At 40.3% G+C, this 13,624-nt stretch overlaps 1 protein-coding gene across 7 annotated transcripts in view; it reads right to left on the bottom strand.

Moving 5' to 3' along the window:
- LOC120232893 (carbonic anhydrase 5B, mitochondrial) overlaps positions 1 to 13,624 on the bottom strand; it is a 103,490-nt gene that overhangs the window by 29,207 nt on the left and 60,659 nt on the right. For all 7 annotated transcript variants that reach the window (XM_039233871.1, XM_039233877.1, XM_039233876.1 and 4 more), the window contains one exon: positions 12,443 to 12,636. In XM_039233871.1, the coding sequence (XP_039089802.1) occupies positions 12,443 to 12,636 (194 nt within the window). The remainder of the gene's footprint in view (positions 1 to 12,442; positions 12,637 to 13,624) is intronic.

The raw sequence follows: 13,624 nt of genomic DNA, 5'->3' as shown, positions 1-13,624 counted from the left end.
ATTGTTAAAATCAACTTGTAGGGGTGACTGGGTGGTTCAGTTGGTTAAGCGTTGGACTTCCGCTCAGGTCATGATCTCATGGGTTCATGCTCTGGGTCAGGCTCTGTGCTGACAGCTAGCTCAGAGCCTGGAGCCTGCTTCGGATTCTGTGTCTCCGTCTCTTTCTGACCCTCCCCTGCTTACTCTGACTGTTTCTCTCTCTCCCCCCCTTCCTCTCTCTCTCAAAAATAAACATTAAAAAAAAAAAAAAGAATTGAGTATTCCAAAACTCTGAAAGATAAAAACCCAAATGTTTTAAGGGTATGTGATCCAGGGAAGTATCCAGTACTAAAGCTAATTTAAGGTTGTTGGCTTAATTAAAATAAAATTGTCTTTAGCATTATACATTAAATGTAAGACTTTTATTTGTGTTTAATGAAGGTTGAATGGGTTGTTCTTGTCTCTGTTGCAAATGTGTCAAAAACAGAGTAATGGTTAACTTCGTCTAATGCTTCATGAAGTTTTGTGGGTAATCTGAACATAAGTGTTCTAAGAACAAGTAAACAGATGTAAAGAAGATTAAAAGGTTTATAGGTAAACTTTTGGGTGGCTTCCAAAATGTTTGGTAACCTGAAATTTTGGAATTTTGCAGTTAGATGATAAGTTGAGTTTGTTGAATTATCTGCATCATTTTCAAATAAGATAAAATAATGAAACATTTAGTAATAAACATAGATCTACTTTTGCCATATTGCAGAGAAACTAAAGACAGATATGATTCTATTAGTAAATTTGCTATGTGATTTAAGAAATTGTACTATGAAAAAATGACTGTTTTCAGAAATTATGAAATGTATTCATAGATTTGCTAAAGAACGTGGGTAGAATGAAAGTTCATAATTGCTTAGTAGTTTTCACTAGAAGCTAAGGTTCCTAAGAGCTAAGAATTCTAATGAATGTAGCTGAGTCCACCTGAAGTAATAAGAAAAACGACTCTGTATGCAAGAAAAGAAAGATCTGTGTTTTGAGGAAAAATATGAGGAATGGGAATACATTTTTGTTGAGGGAAAAGAAAGTAATTTTTTCTTAAAGTAAGACTGGTTATTTAAAGAAGGAAAACCTAGGACAAATTCTGAATGTAAACAGGAAAGCTGTAGAAGGTTTATGAAGAGGGAATCTTTAGAAGGGAATTTTGTGTATGGTCAATACTAGCTAAGATTAGAATAAGTTTAAGTAAGTAAATGGGTTTCAGTGTCAAAAATATACTAACGCAAAGTTAAAATTCTTGTTTTCTCTTTGTTAAAAATTTTTTTTCTTAAACTATTGATCTGCTCTTAATAAAACATCGTAAGTGCTTTTATGTTTAAAGTTAGCTGCCTAGAAAACAAGAATTTTTGTATTTTGCCAAAATTTCCTATGTTCATGTGGTCTTTGATTTACTTTTTAAAAAAACCTGTTTCTTTAAAAAAAAAACTGATTCTTAATATTTAAAAAAACTAAGTTTGCTCACAAAAAATCTGACTCTTAATTTTTTTTAAAAAAACCTAAATTTGCTCACAGCTATGTAACCTTCTGTATTTGCCTTTGATATCTTTTATTGTAACTTTGGTTACATGAATAATTAAATATTGTTTCATAATGATCAGAGATCCTATTTAATGAAATGTTCAAACCTTTTGATAGTTTTTTGACATACAGCCCAAAATCAAATTCTAAAGTGAAATCCTTTGTTTTTTTTTTTAATAGTTTATTGTCAAGTTGGTTTCCATGTAACACCCAGTGCTCATCCCCACAAGTGCCCTCCTCCATGCCCATCACCCCCCTTCCCCTCCCCCCACCCCCATCAGCCCTCAGTTTGTTCTCAGCATTCAAGAGTCTCTCATGGTTTGCCTCCCTCCCTCTCCCCCACTATTTTCCCCCTTCTTCTCCCCCATGGTCCTCCGTTAAGTTCCTCCTCATCCTCCTATACGTGCAACCATATGGTAGCTGTCCTTCTCTGCCTGACTTATTTCCCTCAGCATAACACCCTCCATGTTGCTACACATGGCCAGATTTCTAAAATGAAATCTTTTGACTACAATCTGAGTTGTTTGAGAAAACTCCTGGCATACTTCAAAGATTTTGTGAGAAATTAAACTTATTAGGCTTATTTGGTGTATTAAATTAAATGAGAAGTATTGTTAAGTAAGTGACATTAAACCCTGTTAGATTATATTTGGGTAAGATATACAATTAAAATAAGTGTCCTAAAAACTGTTTATAAAACCCCTATAAATCTAATGTCCTGGTATGTTATTATCCTGAAGTGCTGTGTGTTAGAGAAATAATCAAATTTCCTTACAAACTGCATCATATTGAACTCTCATCAAATCTTCAACCATGGCCATTTTTAACTCTGGTCATTGGCAGTTACTATTTTACAATGGGATGTCATTGCAAATGTATTTCAACTTCAGTGAAATTCATTGAAAAAACTCTTGAGCCCCAGGTTTCTGATAACCTTAAGATCATAAAACAGAACTAGGTAAGAATTTCTAAAACTAGTGGAAAAACGGGATTCAAGCAAAACAAAAACATGGGACTCAAGGAACTGAGGATGATGATTATAATTTTTGTAACTTTTTGTTTAAAATACATGCAACTTTTAAAAATGGTTTGTTTTGGAGTGCCTGGGTGGCTCAGTCGGTTAAGCGTTCGACTTTGGCTCAGGTCATGATCTCATGGTTCGTGGGTTCGAGCCCCGCATTGGGCTGACAGCTAGCTCAGAGCCTGGAGCCTGTTTCGGATTCTGTATCTCCCTCTCTCTCTGACCCTCCCCTGCTCACGCTGTCTCTCTCTCTCTCTCAGAAATAAATAAAACATTAAAAAAAATTTTTAAATAAGAAAATTCAAATGCTTTGTTTTCCAAGATTAAGGAAATCTTTTCTCTTAGGCTAGCTGACCTATAATAATTTGAAAAGTTATACTGTTATAAACAGAATTAAAACATTTTCTTTTCTCCCTAACTGAACCCTCCATAATTCAGAAAATGAGTATTCTTATACATTTTTTAAAAATTTTTTTGAGTTCATTCATTTATTTTGAGAGAGAGAGAGAACCAGCAGGGGAGGGGCAGAGAGAGAGAGACAGAGGATCTGAAGCAGGCTCCACACTGACAATGGAAAGCCTGATGCGAGGCTTCAACCCACAAACCACAAGATCATGACCTGAGCCGAAGCCGGACACCCAACAGACTGAGCCACCCAGGCGCCCTAAGTATTCTTATATTTTTATGGTAATATATTTATTTGCATAAGTTCAAAAAAAAAAAATCTGTTCCCCTGTAACAGGACACAATTGGAAACATTGGTTATATTAGCAAGGCTTTGACTGGAATGTAGTCTTTGATACCTGTATAGATTGCGATATTACCAGACAGCTTTAAGGAACGAGGACTGACTTGATGGAGCCAATAAAGCTCCTTGGGAATATTAGCCCTAACATTAACCTTGCTTACAGAATTCCCAGCAGCCACACCAGAAGATAAAGAAGGTTACTTCCTGGCAGGTATACGGGAACCTCAGGATATTTGGAGAACCTCAAGGAGAGAAGAATTCACCCAAATCTATAGGTCTTGCAGGCGAAGTCTGGCAGGTATTTGGTGCAAGTTTTGGCTTGGCTTCTGGCCTTGATGCTGTTAAAAATTCAACTAGAAATTCCTTATGAAAAGTTCTAGCAGGAAGAGCAAATAGTCTTAAAATGTCTATACTACCCAAAACAATCTACATATTTAATGCAATCCCTATTAAAATACCAAGAGCGGTTTTCACAGAACTAAAACAGCTAATCCTAAAATTAGCATGGAGCCATACAAAACCCTGAACAGCCAAAGAAATCTTGAAAAAGAAGAACAAAGCTGTAAGTGTCACAATCCAAGATTTTAAGATATGCTACAAAGCTGTAGTAATCAAAACAGTATGGTACTGGCACACAAATAGACACATCAATCAATGGAACGGAAAGAGCCCAGAAGTAAACCAACTATTATATAGTCTATGAATCTACGACAACGGAGGCAAGAATATGCAATGGGAAAAAGACAGCCTCTTCAACAAATGCTTCTAGGGAAACTGGACCACTTTCTTACACAAAAATAAACTCAAAAATGGATTAAGGACCTAAATGGAAGACCTAAAACCATAAAAATCCTAAAGACAGCACAGGCAGTAATGTCTCTGACATCAGCTGTAGCAACATGTTTCTAGATAGGTCTCCTAAGGCAGGGGAACAAAAGCAAAAATAAACTATTGGGACTACATGAAAATAAAAAGTTTCTATACAGCAAAGGAAATGATCATCAGAAGTAAAAGACAACCTACAGAACAGGAGAAGACATTTGCAAATGATATCTTTTTTTTTGAGAGAGAGAGCACGTGCAAGCAAGAGGAGGGATGGGGGTGGGGTGGGGAGAGACAGAATCTTAAGCAGACTCCATGCTCAGCACAGAGCCTGATGCAGGGCTTGATCCCACAACTCTTGGATCACGACCTGGGCCAAAACCAAGAGTTGGACACTTAACTGACTGAGCCATCTAGGTGCCCCTGCAAATGATATATCTGATAAAGGGTCAGTATCCAAAATATATAAAGAAATTCTACAACTCAACACCCAAAACCCAAAAAGCCAATTTAAAAATGGGGCAGAAGACATCCAGATGGCCAACAGACACATGAAAAGATGCTCAACATCACTCATCATCAGGGAAATGCAAATCAACACCACAATGCTCTATCACCTCACACCTAACAGGACAGCTAAAATTAAAAAATACAGGAAACAAGTGTTGGTGAGAATGTGGAGAAAAAGGAACTGTTGTGCACTGTTGGTGGGAATGCAAACTGGTTCAGCCACTGTGGAAGACAGTACGGAAGTTCCTTAAAGTAAAAATAGAATTACCGTAGGATCCAATAATGGCACTCCTAGGTATTTACCCAAACAATACAAAAACACTAATTTGAAAAGATATGTGCACCTCTGTGTTTATTGCCGCATTATTTACAATGGCTATTGTAACCAAAACCGAATTATGGAACAGCCCAATGGTCCACCTATAGATGAATGAAGCAAAAGTACATGTATACACAATGGAATATTGCTAAGCCATCAAAAAGAATGAGATCCTTTGCCATTTGCAAGACCATGGATGGAGCCAGAGAGTATAATGCTAAATAAAGTCAGTCAGTCAGAGAAAGACAAGTACCTTATGATTTCACTGATATGTGGAATTTACGAAATAAAACAAAGGAACAACGGAAAAAAGAGACATTCCAAGAAACAGATTCTTAACTATAGAGAACAAACTAGCAGTTACCAGAGGGGCAGTAGAGGGAATGGGTAAAGTAGGTGAAGGGGATTAAGAGTACATTTACCATGGTGAGCACTGAGTAATGTATAGAATGGCTGAATCAGTATATTTCACACCTGAAACTAATGTAACACTGCATGTTAACTATACTGGAATTAAAATAAAAAAGTTTTAATGGTAAAAAAAAGGTAATTAAGCTTGAAATCTTGAAACTATAGATATTTCCTATTTTTTAAAAAAACTCCAATAATAATAATTTCATAACAACCAAAAAAAGTTCCAGCAAAGGAGATTCAAAGGAAACTACATGGCCAATCACTATTCTAGTGGTGCTTCTGTAAATACTTAGGCCAAGTTTTTAAAACTAGGCGTATTTTGCAAACAAATGTTAATTTGACTATCTTTGGTAGAAATCATAGTGATTAAAGAAGGAAAAAGTATGTTTCAATAACACACCTGTGTAAATACTAGATTCTAATACTGTCTGTTACAAACAAGACTAGATCCTGATTTCCTCTAGTCCCCTCCAATGCTTTGCTGCAACTCTCCAAACTAATGCTTTTGATTTTTGCCCCTCCTTTCTGAATTGGATTCATTTGAGAACAAAAACTGCCCTTTTTCCCCCGAAGCCCCACAAAGTAAATATAAACCACCTGATATAAGTTCAGAGCAATCACGACAGCTCATGTGTAGACGATCTTCATGCCTGCTGTTCTACTGGCCACTCAAAGATCACCAGAGACGCTCGGAACTGCGAACCAGGAAGTTGTCACATCGCCACTGCCTGCTCTCACTGTATCTGAAGATGCTTCCAGCTTGACACCTAGAAATCTTCTCCACTCGCTATCCTCAGAACTCTGGTTTATAATTCGATCCAATCATTAACCATTGTTTTTCTTTTGTTTCCACAGAAATGTCTGTTGTTTAATACCCGATAACTTGAACCAAAGGCCTAATTTTGAAAATACATCTGCATCACGGGACAGATGAAATGAACTTGGCTGAACGGACCTGTTGTCAGGACGAAGACTGGTTCAGTGAGATGGACCAATTCACCTGCTCAACTCTTTTTTTTTTTTTAATATTTTTATTTATTTCTAGGAGAGGGAGAGAGAGAGAGAGAGACAGCGTGAGCAGGGGAGGGTCAGAGAGACAGGGAGATACAGACTCTGAAATAGGCTCCAGGCTCTGAGCTGGCAGTCAGCACAGAGCCCGACGCGGGGCTCGAACCCACGAACCGCGAGATCATGACCTAAGCGAAAGTCGGACGCTTAGCCGACTAAGCCACCCAGACGCCCCAACACCTGCTCAACTCTTATTGTGTGAAACTTCAGGGAAGTTTCAGAGGAGCGAACTGTAGGGGCCAAGGGTAGGCTGCCCCAAGATAGGCCACTTTGGCATGAATGCTATTTTGCGTTAAAAGCAAATAACCCCAGCAGATTCAGGAAAAGCTCTACACCTCTCCCTCAAATGCTTGCTTATATCAGGAAGAGAGCTTCTAACAGAGATTCCTCTTTCCCCAAGAGACTGATCTGAACAGGGCAACCTTTGTTTTCAAAACATCTCCTCTCACCTTCCTGCTAATGGTCTTCCTCCCCTTTGTGTCTTCAGACCCCTACGCCTCTCTCTAGCTCCTGCTGCCTCACTATACTTCGGATTTTCATGTCTGTGGATTTCCCTTATGTAAGCTATTAAACTCGATCTTCTCTTGTTAATCTGTGTCATATCAATTCGATTCTCAGTCTGGCTAGCAGGACCTGGGTAGAAGAAATTCTTCCCCCTTAACAGTTCACGTGATCACATCTACCCATTTCTCATTTCTTAAAATCCTACAGGATCTCAAGATCACTTCAAGCCCCTTCCCAGACGACCCCACACCACATTAAGCATCCCTTGGTATCTATTCTCTGTACCTGCACTGTGTAATAAGGTAACGACTCACCCCACATGATTGTTCAAAGTAAGATGTGCTATAAATGTAAAACAGTGAGGGACCTTAAAGACTTAGCACAAAGTAATGCAAAATATTTCATTTCGAATTCTTATAATCATTTCATGTTAAAATGAGAATATGTTGGACATGCTAAGTTAAATATTCTTCCTCCCCAACAAATATATTGGCAAAAATGTTTTTACCTATATATTATATACACATTTTTTTTTTAGTTTATTTATTTGTTTCGAGAGAGTACGAGTGGGGGAGGGGTAGAGAGAGAGGGAAAGAGAGAATTCCCAATGCGGGGTTCAATCTCACGAACGGTGAGAACATGACTTGAGCTGAAATCAAGAGTCAGACACTTAACTGAGCCACCCAGGTGCCCTTTTATATACTATATTTTACCTATGTTTTCGCTATTTTAGAATTAATTTTCCTCTGTTTTATTGAGATGCAATTGACATTGTTCTTTTAAAAGATGTAGTTACTAGAAAATACAGAATTGCCTATATGGCTCATACTGGTGGCTCACATTATTTACCTACTGGACATGGTTATTCTACGCCCTCGGATTTTTTTCTCATGTGCCTTGCCCTGTTACTATACTTTTTCTTGAGCTGTCCAATTTCCTCATGGGATTGAAGACCATTCTAGTAGGCTGAGGGCTTAGCACAGTGACAAGATACACAGGTACAGCCTCCTTCCATATGATATTGTTAAGGGCCATCACAGAATCACAAATTGTTGCCTTCTCAGAGCAGCAGGGCTGTAAAAGGGCTTTGATGTTGAGCCCAGGTCACCGCAGCATACATGTGTAGTCATCTGCACAGGAGATGAAAGCCCACAATTCCTGGGGGTCAGTTCAGCGCTATTTGTTAGCTCCTTGTTGCTGCAGATACCCCTAAAGCTATTAATACAATTCCAAGGGGCTCTTAATCAGCCTGTTGTTTCTCAAGGTTATTTGAATGTTAATGAGAAATTCCATCTGGGGCATCCCAAATCTATATTATTTAGAGATTATCAGAGTTCTTTGTTGAAGACACTGCAAAACAAACTTTTTACTACTACTGTCCTCTAGGATTTTTGCCCTTCAAAATTAATTGGAGAAATAACAGAACTTTCTAAACGTAGTTCAACTATAATAAAGACCAGTCCTGTTAGATAGAACTTTCTCTGACGGAAATTTCCATTATGGTAAGTGCTGGCAACATGTGGCCATAACATTTTAATACGTTTATATTTACATGAAAATACACACACGGGGCTAGTAGCTAGATGTGATACAGGGCAGAGAGAGGGGGACAGAGGAAGTGGGCTCTGTGCTGACAGCAGAGAGCCTGATGTGGGGCTTGAACTCACGAACTGTGAGATCATGACCTGAGCCGAAGCTGGATGCTTAACTGACTGAGCCACTCAGGCGCCCCCATACAGTGCCACTGTATTCCATGTTGTCCTAAAATAATACTTATCTTCCATCTAAAGATCATGAAAAGTAAGAATCAATGAAATAATAACAAATAAAATACTTTTTCAATTCTAGATGATATCCTTTATATTTCATTAAGAATTAAACGTTATTAAATTTATGTCACTTTGGTCTCAGATCTCATGTTTAATTTTTTAGGACTTTATTCATTCATTTAAGGTATAGTGATTTCCTATTTACCCCTGCCCCCACACACGTGGCCTCCTGCATCATGACTCACCCCCGCCAGAGTGGTACATTTGTTATCATTCACGAACCTACACTGATACATGATACCACCCAAAACCCATAGTTCACACTGTAGTTCACTCTGGATGTCATATATTCCTTGGGTTTGGACAAATGTATACTGATCTGTATCCATCATAATATACACAGTATTTTCACTACCCTAAAAGTCCTCTGCTCCACCTGTTCATCCCTCTCTACACTCTTAACACATGGCAACTACCGATATTTTTAGTGCCTCCATAGTTTTGCCTTTTCTAGAAGGTCATACAATTGGAATCATACAGTATATAGCCTTTTCAGACTGGCTTCTTTCACTCAGTCATATGCATTTAAGATTCCTACATTTCTCTTCATGGTTTCACAGCTCACTTCTTTTTAGTGAGGAACAAAATTGCATTGTCTGGATATGCCATACATAAGGTATCCATTCAACTACGGCAGGGCCTCCTGGCTGCTTCCAAGTTTTGGCAATTAGGAATGAAGCTGCGGTAAATATCCATGGGCAGGTTTGTGTAGACATGAATTTTCACCAATGCTGGGTAAATACCAAGGTATGTGGCTGCTGGACTGTATGGCAAGGATATACTTGGTTCTGAAAGAACTTGCCAAATTATCTTCTTACGTGGCTGTACCATTTTCACCAGCAATAAGTGAGAGTTTCTTTTATTTGTTTTTACATTTATTTATTTTTGAGAGACAGAGACAGACAGAGCCCAAGTGAGGGAGGGGCAGAGAGAGAGGGAGACACAGAATCTGAAACAGGCTCCAGGCTCTGAGCTCTCAGCGCAGAGCCCGATGTGGGGCTCGAACCCACAAACCGCGAGATCATGACCTGAGCCAAAGTCAGACGCTTAACTGACTGAGTCACCCAGGTGCCCCTATAAGTGAGAGTTCCTGTTGTTCCACATCCTCATACCCACTCGGTATGGTCAGTGTTCTGGAATTTGGCCATTGTAATAGGTGTGTGGTGATACCTTATGGTTGTTGGAGTTTGCATTTCCCTGATCACAGAGTGGGGCATCTTTTTTATATTCTCATTTGCCACCTATAGATCTTCTTCAGTGACGTGTCTGTTAAGTAAGGTCTCTGATCTGTTTTTAATTAAATTTTTCTGTTGTTGACTGTTCGGCTTCATTTTCTGATCTACTCTAACACTAAATGCTTTATGTGACAATTAAAATAGATTTCAGTAGAAGATATACTAAGTGAATTTGATTTTATTTTCATCTTGGGTAACAGGTGCAGGCTTTTATCTTATTTTATCAAACTACAAGTCCTCAAATTAGGACTGTCAACACTGTCTGCTACTTGAGATAGCAATGAACAGCGATCTGAGTCAACAGCCAGTTATTCCCGGAGACGTGAGGGGCGGGGACTGAAAGTGAATCACAGAGCGCAGGGCCGCAGGAAATGCTGCTTCCTGAATTTGCCATATCCTCTTACTTCATTTACTCCTCACCCTGCTTGACCCAATCTTGTTCAAACATCGGAGGGAGGCACTGAGGCTCTGACATTGAGAAGGATGGCGATGCTAATCGTAGTACTAAAAGTAGGAGTACCAGTCACCACAGTCCTCACTGTATGGCGGGCACTAGCTAAGGGCTTTCCATGTTATCTTTCCTGGCCCTCAATGATCTTGGGTCATTCTTGGTCACACACGTGTACAACGGGCCTTCTGCTGGAGTATTAAGCCTCCAGACACAATGTGTACTGTTTTTACAATTCGTCAGCAGAGGGTCTGGGATTTAGGGACAGGACATGCTCAGTGGCTCAGAGCAGCAGAAATTACAATATTCTCCCCAGTGAAAACAGGGAGGGGCGGTGCAATATGCCAAAAGCAAAACCAAATCATGACCGTTGCCTGTTTTTCTTAGTAACTTACAAACAAGAACATCTAATGTGAACAATTAATGAAGGAGAGCCCACATTTCCCCAAGCCACCACTTTTTGTTTCCATCAGCACTAAAAGAAGCCAACTAACCTACAGACATATGTATGTTGGACTTTAGACCTTTAACTTTCAAGTCTGTTTTTTTTTAAAAAAAAAAAAAAGTAGAACTTTTGTAATTACATAAATATGAGTCTTTTTTTCCATTTGAAGCCTCAGACCACAAAATGCCAGTGTTGAGAATAAGCCAGTCCTGGTAGGATGTGGGTCTGTTGGTAGGAAGCCACACCCAGCAACCAGAAATTTATTATGACTCCAACCAGTTCATTTTAATGAGAACACTGTCAATGTTAGGGGAAACGAAGTAAATCTATAATAAAAATGCATTTGTGAAGAAGTTTCAAGGCCTTGGACTTAACTAGATTAGTACTACTGATATAAAATAATTCCTTTCTTACCTTCTTTTTTTAGTATGTGCATATGAAGTCAAAAGACAGAAAACCCAGAGGGAAAAAGTGGAGAAACCGAGGCCTAGAAGGAAGCCAACATTTGAAAACTCTGTATCGATTCCTTTAAAATAATGGAAACTATGAAATATTCCTCTTTCACAATGTACTTGGGCATTTTACCTCTACACATTCAAACTCCTCTCTCCACAAATACATGCATTCTTATTCTCTCCATCATCCCACTGATTTCTAACCAGGGCAAGTCTGTCCCCCGCAGAGCTCATTTAGTAACGTCTGCTGACATTTGTGGTTGTCAGAACTGGGTGAGGGTGCAACTGTCATCTGGTGGATACAGGGCAGGGATGCTGCTGATCGCCCGACAGTACACACCTGACCTGCAACAACACAGAATGGCCCATCCCCCACGGCAGTAGTGGCTCGCGGACAAGCCCTGCGCCGCGGGGATGACAGGTAGCTGGTGCCTCAGGAGAAGAACGGGACGCGAGAGGGTTCCGGAGAGACCGTCCGCTGCCTCCCCAGATGCCGTACTGACAGCACAGCGCACACTGGCAAGCTGGTCAGCTGGAATCAACTCGGCATTCTGTGACTCGGGAAAGAACATTCCAGAGCGCGAAGCCAGGGGCCTGCTTGCGAACACCAAGATGCAACTTGCAGAGCGTTAAGGTTCGCGGAAAGAATTCTCGGTCTGTGGCTCGGCGTTAGTAAGACGACCAGTGCCCACAAGAACAGCACAGAACAGGTTCCAAAGCACCCGAAACCGGGACAGCTCCCGCGTCCTATTTCCGCACGGCATCCTTCTAACATGTTCAAATGAGTCGAGAAGAGCACTCTCCGACCCTTATGACGGTTTTGCACCCTACGTGTATCAGGTCATCACACCCCATGCCTTCGACTTACACGACGTTATGCGGCAACTACATCTCAAGAACCCTGGGGGAGAAGAATTTCCACATTTACTTGAGAGACAAAGAGAGAAACAAGTTGCTGTTCGCACGGTTAAGGCACAGAACCTGCTCTGGAAGCCCCCTACAGCACGTGGAGAAGCAGCACACACGTGATGGCCAGCAAAGCAGCCTTTCGCTCTCTCTCGAAGGCAGCGGGTACTCACAGGCTCGGTTCCGGGCTTTGTACGTGCAGGTGTAGAGGCTGCAGGGCCGCGCCGGCAGGAAGCTGGGGATCTGGAATCTTCTCCACGGTGACCTGCATGGAGAGGCCTGCAGAATGGCCCTCAGGCTACTCATCACCACCATGCTTAGCCTGAAATCTCGATCAGGCCCCAGTAATGTGCAGGAAGCCAGCAACCTGCAGGGACGAAACAGAGGGGGTGAAGCTGTGAACGACTGAGGGTGACCATCATCGGAAGCTGAGTAGGACAACAACATTCGGACTATGAACACACATGGCGGGGAGGGGTGAAGGGGGAATGAGTCAAGAGCTAATCCACTCCTCTTCCTCAAATTCATTCGTCACTTCATTGGCAGGATCTGGATGACTGACTCAGGAGCCCTGCCTTTCCTTTAGGGTTGGCAAATATTAGAGATCCAGAGAAACCATTTTTTCTTTACCCACAAGAATGAAAAGACCGTTTACAGTAGTTTCTTCAAACAAACAGAAAAACATTCATTCCCTGAAAATCAAGTTGGATATCCAGCATGGTATTTATATATAAGAAGTTATATATAAATTAGTGCTCCAAAGATTAATGCTCCTTCCAGACGGCCTGAGTAAAAAATTGGATAAATAGATTAAAAAAAAAAACAACAACATCGATCTGTATGTGGATTGCTTTAAAAAAAAAAAAAAAAGAGCAAGGATACATCCTGTCAAAATAGTCAGGCGCAGTTTTGAAATCTAGGCTTAAATGCTCTGTGACTCTTTGCCAGTTTTATGCGTAACAGTATATTCCTCAATCATGGGGGAAAGGAGGTTAATCCTGAACTAATCTGCAAGTAGATTCGATGTGAATATTCATTTCTGACTGCACTGATGACCTCTCTTCCCCTCACATGCTCCTAGTCAAAGTTCCCTAAGACCATGCTTCCCATAAGGGTTCAGAAATTACGATATTAATTTTCACTGCCTCTTTCCTGCCTCCCCCAGCCCCATAACGCCTCACCCATTTTTCTTGAAAACTCCTAACCCTATACCAAGTAGGCAAACAAGGTCAGAAACGAACCTTTTTTTTTTTTTCTTGGTTACATACTCACTCCAGCATAGATTTCAGAGTGTTTGCAGTGATTACTCGAGATGCATTCTGGCAGTTATTGGAGACGCCATCTGAGCAACCATG

This window comes from Hyaena hyaena, unplaced genomic scaffold, assembly GCF_003009895.1.
Source record: "Hyaena hyaena isolate Hyena2069 unplaced genomic scaffold, ASM300989v1 scaffold_80, whole genome shotgun sequence".
Classification (NCBI taxonomy): Eukaryota; Metazoa; Chordata; class Mammalia; order Carnivora; family Hyaenidae; genus Hyaena; species Hyaena hyaena.
The sequence above is the reverse complement of the archived record's forward strand: the minus strand, read 5'-3'. Positions and strand labels throughout refer to the sequence as shown.